Here is a 10,932-nt window from a genome sequence, read left to right as displayed (position 1 = left end):
TACATTTTCCACCGTTTTGCACGTTTTTGGGCGTTTTTTGCTTGATTTTGCCGTTTTTTACATTTCTACATCTAAGGATTTCTCCTACAAAACGCCAAAATAATCGGCTCATATTTTTTCTTTAGAATCTCAAGACTTGAACAATGAACACTGAGAAAAAAAAGACTTTTCGTTCGTAGGAAATTGACGCTTTTTTACTGCCAATAATTGTGTACTTTCTGTGATTTCTTTATGTTAAAAACTATTGCTTAAACTCATCCAATCTTTCCCAATAGAATCATGCATGATGCCAGTCAAGGCCTGAACACATTCACATGAAGAAAGAAACAATTTTTTATAGGAACACCTGTTGAAAAGTAAAATAACCATAATTTATTCACTTTAACGATAATGTTACCCCCTACAGCTGATGCAATTACATCTAATCAGTGGTGCAGAGCAATAGGTGCTTGCCTAGTGACACAGAGACCTGTTTTTGATTCCAGGCTAAGGCAAAAATAATGTTATCGGGTTTTTTACATTTAATTTACATGACGTGGTCTACACTTCACGTAGGGACACATGATGCATGAATATGTTCACATAGTTAAAGCGCCACCTTGTGGCTAAACTGGACTTGGTCGAATCTGCCCCAAACGTGTCGTGCTCGTTACAAGTCACGGCCCGAGTTTATCGACAAGCCTAATTTCACTCTTACATGACAAACGGCGACAAGTCCGACCGGCGTGCCTGCGTCCCCGGGCCGAGCGAGCCGGCGTCCAGCCGGCACCCCCGACCGGCGCAGGTGAGCGAGGACCCGTTCAACGCTGCTCGCAGCTTTAATTATAATTTAATGTTTTCATGAAGTAAATATCACAATTAAAGTAAAGAAATACATTTCAGAACTAGAACGGGCCCTGGGTAGAGCGCATACCTTCGCATATCACAAGATTGGGCATTGAATTATGAACATTGTGGCATTAGTTGCCAATTGGATAGAAATTGACCGTGCTATGGTAAAAAGAAGATTTTGACCTTTTCATGACCTTGACCTTTGACCGGATCGATCTCAAAATCTAATCAAATGGTCCCCGGATAATAACCAATCATCCCACCAAATTTCATGCAATTCGGTTTAAAACTTTTTTTGTTATGCGAGTAACACGCATACAAATAAATAAATACACGGCGATCAAAACAAAACCTTCTGCATTCTCAATGCGAAGGTAATGAAGGTCCTGCAGAAACCAAGCTGTGGACTACATTACCCAGAGGTCCCCCGGCAGAAGGAGGGGGCGGGGCTTCACCTGTCCACACCAAGCTGTGGACTACATTACCCAGAGGTCCCCCGGCAGAAGGAGGGGGCGGGGCTTCACATGTCCACACCTGCAGAGAGTTCAGCCTGAAGAACGAGGCGAGAGACCAACAGAATCCTTCTGACTCCCGATCTGGACTCAACGGGTCCGGACTGAGCTGATCCGGAACCGGTCCGAGCCCCCCTGGTCCCGATCCACCTGAGACCAGCTGAAGATTCTCAGCGCCCACCTGAAGCCGGAAGTGAAGCAGCAGCAGCAGACATGGTGGGTCCCCTCGTTCCTCACGCGGGAGACGCGGGAGAGTCTCGGTCCTGATCCCGGTCCTGATCCCGGTCCTGGTCCCGGTCCTGATCCCGGTCCTGCAAGATCAGATCCCGGATCAGAATTCTGAAGCTGTTTGTTAAAAAAAAGAAAAGAAAAGAAGTTTAATTTCAAAGTAATCTTTCACTTTAATTTGAAAGTCTGAACTTTTTAAAAACAAATGTAATTAACAAAAAAGACTTAAAATAGGAAAAGAAAGAATGTATTTTAATAATAAATATTAAAATAATAAATATTAATGTACATATAAATAATAATAAAGTATATATGAATTAGAATAAATACAACAACTTTCTCTTGATTTAATTATATCAATAATTATAAATAATAAATAATGTTTTAATCACATTTAACTATTACATTTATTTGTTATAAAATGTACATGTATTTATGTTTCACTACAGGATGGTAAAATATTAGGAACTTTATATATTTATATGTGCAGGTAAACAATTATTATAATAATTATCATGATTATAATGATAATAATATTTATTATTATTATTTTTATAATAATTACTATAATAATACTAATGATGAATAGTTGTAATCTATTGTCCTGAAGGTCTCACCTCTTTACCCTGAGAGGTTATATCTCTTGGGAGTTTTTCTGATGTGAGGTCAAAGGTCAAAGGTCAGGCTGTCTCCAAGCTGTGAGGCCTCTTAGTGATGTTAGCTTTACCAAATAAACTGAATTCATCTTCATCTCAGTTTAGTTTATATTTATGATGTTTAGTTCATTTTATAAACGTTGACTAATCTGACTACACACACACACACACGTACACACAACCACACACACACTTTCACAACCACACACACACACGTACACACAACCACACACACACTTTCACAACCACATACACACAACCACACACACTTTCACAACCACACACACACACACCCACTTTCACAACCACACACACACACATACACACAACCACACACACTCGAACAACCACACACACACAACCACACACACACACACACACACACTCTCACACACACACTCTTACAACCACACACACACACTCTTATAACCACACACACTCTCACACACACTCTTACAACCACACACACACACACTCTCACACACACACTCTTATAACCACACACACACACACTCTTACAACCACACACTCTCACAACCACACACACATACACTCTCACACACACTCTTACAACCACACACACACACACTCTCACAACCACATACACTCTCACACGCACACTCTTACAACCACACACACACACACTTACACACACACTCTTATAACCACACACACACACACTCTCACACACACTCTTACAACCACACACACACACTCTCACAACCACATACACTCTCACACACACACTCTTACAACCACACACACACACACACACACACACACACACACATACACACAACCACACACACTCTAACAACCACACACACTCTAACAACCACACACACAACCACACACAGGGCGTCTCCTCAACAAGATCCCACAGGACAAAGGAATGCTGGAATTCTTCAGGAAGAAGAAATGATCCAAACGATCAGCTGAAACACACATATATACATATACACATATATATATATACGTATATATATATATACATATGTATATATATACATACATACATATATATACATATGTATATATATACATACATATACATATATATGTATATATACATATATATGTATGTATATATATATATACATATGTATATATATACATATATATATATACATATATATGTATATATACATATATATGTATATATATATATATATATATATATATATATACATATATATATATATATACATATATATATATATATATATATATACATATATATATATATATATATACATATGTATATATATACATACATACATATATATGTATATATACATATGTATATATACACATTTTTATATATATACATACATACATATACATACATATGTATATATATACATACATATATATATATACAAATGTATATATACATACATATGTATATATACTAGTGCTGTGAAAAATAACGCGTTAACGCGTTATGATTAAATTACAGGATTAATAAGTTAATTTTTTAAAACGCATTTAACGCATGCGCAGAATGAGCTTCCAATCCGTCTGTTGTTGGTCGTCTCTACAGCAGCATGTCATTCTGTCTCTACGTGTCACGTTAACACGACTCCGATCTCCGTCGGATGCCGGCGTGTGCATCTGACACACGCCGGCAACAACTCTTCACGGCTTGCGCGCGGCAGAGCTCCGATGCTGGCGCGCACACTGGTGAGCAAGTTATGTGCACCCCTGTGTATAAATATATATATGTGATTAATCATGATTAATCCACAGAAACCTGTGATTAACCTGATTAAACATTTTAATCGTTTCACAGCCCTAATATATATATATGTATATATACATGTGTATATATACACATGTGTATATATATATACATACATATATATGTATGTAGTATATATTAGGGCTGTCAATCAATGAAAAAAAAGTAACTAATTAATCGCACATTTTGAAATTGCGATTAATTAATCGCGATTAAAAGTTTTTTCCTTCTTTTTAAAGACCAAACTTCACACAGAGCTGTGTTTTCAAAGAGGCTCCTACCTATAAAGTGCCAGCGAGGTATTTAATATTGTGGATGATAAATTGTTTCTTCAGTGAAACATCAGATTAGTAAAAAAAAAGAAGTATATAGAGACCCCATTGGTCCTGTCATCTTTACCACTGAACAGCAGAACCAGTGGCCTTGGTGACTGACTGACATTCACATATGTCCTGTTCACCCTCTGGAGGCGGGGCTCATTTTATACATTTTACAAAAACATGTAAATTCACCTTTTAAAGGCGTTTTCATATGACACACCCCCACGTGTTCTACATCAAACATTCCAGAACAATCTCAGCTCTATTCAATGAGGCTCAGTTGTCCTGGTGCCGTGTTCTCTGCTCTCTGACTGACAGGCTGCTAATGAGCCTCACCTGTGAGGTGGGAGGTCCTTTGTGATTTACTGAGTGTTCATTGGTTGTTTTTTTCTCAAAATGTTGACAGACAAACGGATTGACCAATCACGGTGAAGGTTTCGTGTGACGAGTCTTTCCGCGCCGCGTCCCCCGACACGTCGCCCCTCCGTTCCTCTGTGTGTCAGAGGGGGAGACGGAGGAAGGAGGAGCAGGAGGAAACCCGACTGATTCATCCACGAGTTAAACTCATTTATGCTCCTTATTTTCGCGGAGAAATAATTGTTTTAAAAACGGAAACAGTGTCAAACCGTACTGCCGCGGTTTGACACTCAGGAGTGTAAAAACTTCAACGAACACCGGAAGCAAGTCGAAGTGTCCTTGAGCAAGGCACTGAACCCCCAGTTGCTTCCCGGGCGCATCACTGCAGCCCACTGCTCCTTAATAACTAAGGATGGGTAAATGCAGAGAACTAATTGCCCCTTGTGGATTAATAAAGTATATTTAAAATAAAAAGAAAATAAAAAAAGTTGCGTTAATTGCGTTAAAATATTTTAGTGCGTTAACGCAGCCAAATTAATCGCATAGATTAACGCGTTAACGCTGACAGCCCTAGTATATATATTAGGGCTGGACAACGATTACAATTTTTTATCGCGATTAATCGCATTTGTATACGCAAAATCCATAATTAATTCAAAAGTAGTGTATAGCGCCCTTCTATTTGAAATGTTCTGCCATATGGATGAAAGTGCCATAACATGTGTTGTCCCTGTTAGAGACACCAGAAAACACTTTCAGTGCAGTTTGTCAATTCCTAGAACTTGACACTTATTTTAAATGTACTGCCATATGAACTAAACTAAAATGAACTATGCATGCCTAAAAGGTGTCTAATATTTCTAGACTGAAATAATATCGGCATTATAATTATAACTGAGGATTTTTTCGTTGCCTATTTTGTGGAGCCCCCTCAGGACGTCTGTAATTTCTTTAATGTTTGAGGTGCTTTATATATGTATCTCCTCATAGTCCTCATAGCAATAATGCTACACAATAAATAGAATGCTTCAATCGACACCGTGATCGGTGATCGGTATTATCGGATCGGCAGGTACTGATTTCAGTGATCGGTATTATCGGTGATCGGCAGGTACTGAGTTCGGTGATCGGCACCAAAAACCTGATCGGTGCATCTCTAATATATACATATGTATATATACACATACATATGTGTATATATACATACATATATGTATATACAGGACTGTCGCAGAAAATTAGAATATTGTGATAAAGTTCTTTATTTTCTGTAATGCAATTAAAAAAACAAAAATGTCATGCATTCTGGATTCATTACAAATCAACTGAAATATTGCAAGCCTTTTATTCTTCTAATATTGCTGATTATGGCTTACAGCTTAAGAAAACTCAAATATCCTATTTCTAAATATTAGAATATCATGAAAAAGTATACTAGTAGGGTATTAAACAAATCACTTGAATCGTCTAATTAACTCGAAACACATTTTCAAATGTTTGATTTTGTTTTGCTGTTATAAATCTTTTTTTTAACTTGGTCTGAGGAAATATTCAAATTTTATGAGATAGGATTTTAGAGTTTTCTTAAGCTGTAAACCATAATCAGCAATATTAAAAGAATAAAAGGCTTGCAATATTTCAGTTGATTTGTAATGAATCCAGAATGCATGACATTTTTGTTTTTTTAATTGCATTACAGAAAATAAAGAACTTTATCACAATATTCTAATTTTCTGAGACAGTCCTGTATACATATGTGTATGTATATATGTATATATATTAGGGGTGGGCACGTTAACGCGTTAATCAATTAATTAACACCGACAATTATTTTATCGCGCGTTAACGCAGGTTTTATTATTTATTTTATTATTGTAAAAGTGTGTTACTCACAGGCTTTTATTTTGTAAAAGTCTGCAACTGATTGCTGCGGAACTTATCCGGTCTTATCACCGGAGTACTTCCAGTCTTAAATATCATTTAAATGCTAAACACACCGTTGATGCAGCGAATCATACAACAAACACACAGTGGAGCGAGGCTTCGGCAGACGAGCTGCAGGGAGGAATAAACCAAGAGAAGCAACGCCAGCGAAGTGGAGAGCTACTGCAGGCCGGTTAGTGAGGGGGACCAGACGTCCTCTTTCCCCGGACATGTCCTGCTTTTGAGACCTAAACAATGCGTCCGGCAGGGATTCCAAAAACATCGGGATTTTGCTTCGTCGGATATTTGTGTTTCTCTGGGTTTTCATAAACTAGTATTCATTGGTCGACCGATCTCAGGGTTGCCAGATACACGATAATTATCTGCATCATTCATTTCCTGGAACTCTTGGGGAAATCTATTTACAGGACTTTGTTTAACATGCAAAAGTCTGACTTATTTTTATAAACTCTTCCTTGGTCCAGTAACAATGTTTTAATGTGAGCATAATTTAAGCTAAATCTCAGAAACGATCTATAAAGATACAAAATCAGTTCATTGTTTACTTTTATATGTTCGTGTATGATTTGTCGACATCTTATTTTGAAAAACGGATGTTGTTTCACGTGGTTCTTTCTGCTAACTTTGCAAAACCGGATGTTGTCACTTAAATCCTTCCGCTAACGTTATCAACCCCTCTTTGCTCCCGATGGAATGTGTTTAGCGTGAGCATCTCTAGGGGCTCAGAGCCTCAGACATGTGAGAGTCGGCTGAGTCGACCCAGAGATTCAACTCGGGGGACGGGGACGCCGCTCGGTGGTGAGGATCCCCTCTGACCTCTCACTCTGCGGCCCTCGCCGGGCGCATCGTCTCTGTTGCGCCGCGATTGAAACGTCTGATAGTTCTCGCAGATGTTACGTCATCTGATCGGCCGTTTTGAGAACGCCGATCAAAACCGATAATGGGAATATCGGCCGATATGGATCGGCGCCAATCAGATCGGTGCATCCCTAGGATATATATACATATGTATATATATATGTATATATACATATGTATATATATTAGGGCTGTGAAACGATTACAATTTTTAATCGGGTTAATCACAGGTTTTTGTGGATTAATCATGATTAATCACATATTACCGATATTCTCGGTATATTTTGTGAGAACATAGAGATTTATGACAAAAGACGGATATATACATTTATACATTCTTCTATACAATGGTGCTGCAACTCAGCAGTTATTTAGCAGTTTTCTTCCATATGGAACATTAATACATCTTCATCCTAAACAGAATGTTTAACCCTCCTGTTACCTTTCGGGTCAATTTGACCCCATTCAATGTTTAATGTCGGTGTTCTTTGGGGTCAATTTGACCCCAGGCTGTTTTTCACTGTGTCAAACATATAAGAAATATCAACTTTTTTATTTATTCAAAGGGCTATTTAGGTAGTCAACAAACAAACATAAAGTACCTCACACTTAAACTTGTTAGTAAATGTAAAGGTAACAGGAGGGTTAAACAGAGCATGTTTCTCTTGTTTGTCAACCATGAACTCCACCATGATACAATCTAAAGGCCTCTAGTCTTCCTCTAGCAGCTGCTGAGGCAAACTGACTGTGTGGGTTTTGGACACCGCTGGCTGAAACCTCACCGCCCGGACAAGTGACTTTTGTTTCTCTGGCGCGATACGGAGATCGATAAGTGTTAACGCAACGCGAAGAGACAGAAATGACATGCTGCTGTGGAGATACGATCAACAACAGACGTTTAGTTTAATAAAAGAACAAAGACGTGCTCTAGAGAACATGTCAGGGGCGGGCCAATCTCTTTAATGTCATTGATCTACCGACACTACGCCGCGATCGACTGGCAGGTCGCGATCGACGTGTTGAGACCCTGATCTACAGGAAGTAGAAGTCGTAACAAGGTTTCCGGAGGTGAACCTGCGGAAGGATCATTACCGATGAACAGACCGTCTGCATGAGAGCGGACAGAGTTCAGGTTGAAGTGGTGGATTGGAAGCTCATTTTGCAAGTGACTTTTTTTTCGTCCTAACGACCAACAACAGACGGATTGGAAGCTCATTCTGCGCATGCGTTAAATGCGTTAAAAAACAACAACTAGTTAAACCTGTAATTGAATTAACTGAGTTAACGCGTTATTTTTCACAGCACTAATATATATATATATTAGGGCTGGGCACGTTAACGCGTTAATCTTGCGTTAACGCATCAATTAATTAACGGCGACAATTATTTTATCGCGCGTTAACGCAGGTTTTATTATTTATTTTATTGTTGTAAAAGTGTGTTTCTCACAGGCTTTTATTTTGTAAAAGTCTGCTACTGATTGCTGCGGAACCGGAAAAGAAAGTCATTCGCGGTTTAACAAACATGGAGAATCTCAACAAATGACGGCAGGTACGAGACTCAAGACACACGTCACACGGAGAATACACGAGCTGGATGAAGAGGAGAGGACTGCAAAGCGACAGCTTCACAACGTGCTGCTGCTCTCTGGGGACGACTGGACATCGGGGGACCAGACGTCCTCTTTCCCCGGACACGTCCTGCTTCTGAGACCTAAAGAATGCGTCCGGCAGGGATTCCAAAAACGTCGGGATTTTGCTTCGTCGGATATTTGTGTTTCTCTGGGTTTTCATAAACTAGTATTTACCCCTTACAAGTTTTGGAAATGGTATCTCCCTTCTTACGTGAGCTCTGACGGTATAGAGGACAGTCATTGGTCGACCGATCTCAGGGTTGCCAGATACACGATAATTATCCTCCAAATACAACCATGTTGAGCCTTTGGTACGATACTTCACCATCTCCAACCTGGCAACACGGAGCACCTCGCCGCCTCCACTAGTTCATTGTTGTTTGTGCTGTAAACTCCTCCCAGCGCCGCCGCTCCCATAGCGCACTACGCGCTGTGCGGAGGGCACCACGTCCTGAGGGGCTCCACAAAATAGGCAACTAAAAAATCCTCAGTTATAATAATTATAATGCCGATATTATTTCAGTCAAGAAATATTAGGCACCTTTTAGGCATGTATATCACAAAACAGGCAGAACAAGAGAGATGTTTAATCTCAGCAGCAACATTTAAAATAGAAGTGCGCTATACACTACTTTTGAATTAATTATTGGATTTTGCGTATACAAATGCGATTAATCAGGGAAATCATGCGATTAATCGCGATTAAAAATTTAAATCGTTGCCCAGCCCTAATATATATACATACATATGTTCACCTGTTCACTGGTCACCATGGTGATGAACCTGTTCACTGGTCACCATGGTGATGAACCTGTTCACTGGTCAGCATGGTGATGAACCGTCACAAACAGACTGACAGCTCTCCTCTCCTGAGCAGTGGTCCCCATGTGGCCCCGCCCCCTGAACAATATCAGACGCGTTACGATGTATTATTTTGTTCACCTGGCCCGCTGCCGTTGAGATTGCAGTGAGACGCGGAAAAAATGTGGAGTGGTGCTCTTCACAATAAAACATCTTTGATGGACGTGTCGCGTCTCGGCCAATCAGCGTTCAGATGTCCACAGCGTTTGGGAAGTTAGGTTAGCTTGAATGTTAGTCCGCTACATCTGCTGCTGTCACGCTGCACGGTGTAGCGATGCTAACAAAGTACCGTACGTTAAAAACGATGTGATTTAGCATATTTTTAGAATCGATACTTCATTAAAAGAGCGATCAGAGCTCACGCTGCTCCGCTCCGTTAAATGTTGTCTGCACGCGCAGCGCTCACAGCGAGTGGGGGCGTGGCTTATCTCCGTTGCCTTTCTCTGTGGAAAAATATTTTCCGCTATCCGCCACGGAATAAATAACCACGTTTTCTACGTTATCCTCTTGTGGAAATGCCACACACGTGGTGACATGTAGCGCCCTGGTGTCTGGGGTCATAACGTCACCCGGAGGCGCACTCAGCTCCGTGAATGTCTCCGACGACGTGAAGGACTTCCGCATCCAGCGCCACGTGAGCAGCAGCAGCCAATTAGATTCATCAACAGAGGAGCAGCTCAGCGCTGATTGGCTCTCACAACGCAGCGTTCCGTCTCTCCCTCCGCTCTGTTTCCCCAGCGCCGCGCTCAACTCAACTTTGTTTATACTCCGTGACTTATTGAGCGCCGTAATAATCACAACGAATCGATAATGAAATTCATTGCCAACTATTTTAATAATCGATTTTTATCGATTCGTTGTTGCAGCCCTAATACATATGTATATATATACATATGTATATATACATATATATATACATGTATATATACATATGTGTGTATATATATATACATATGTATATATACATATGTATATATACATATGTATATAT

The 10,932-nt window shown here is 39.7% G+C and overlaps 1 protein-coding gene across 1 annotated transcript in view; it reads left to right on the top strand.

The window, feature by feature from the left end:
• The first annotated feature begins 1,390 nt into the window (after positions 1 to 1,390).
• Positions 1,391 to 10,932, top strand: part of myo1eb (myosin IEb) — a 33,996-nt gene continuing 24,454 nt past the window's right edge. Inside the window, exon 1 of the mRNA XM_056444647.1 lies at positions 1,391 to 1,559. Coding sequence (XP_056300622.1) covers positions 1,557 to 1,559 — 3 coding nt within the window. The 5' untranslated portion in view covers positions 1,391 to 1,556. The remainder of the gene's footprint in view (positions 1,560 to 10,932) is intronic.

Source organism: Pseudoliparis swirei, chromosome 22, assembly GCF_029220125.1.
Source record: "Pseudoliparis swirei isolate HS2019 ecotype Mariana Trench chromosome 22, NWPU_hadal_v1, whole genome shotgun sequence".
In the NCBI taxonomy this organism is placed as follows: Eukaryota; Metazoa; Chordata; class Actinopteri; order Perciformes; family Liparidae; genus Pseudoliparis; species Pseudoliparis swirei.
This window is presented reverse-complemented; position numbering and strand designations above follow the sequence as displayed.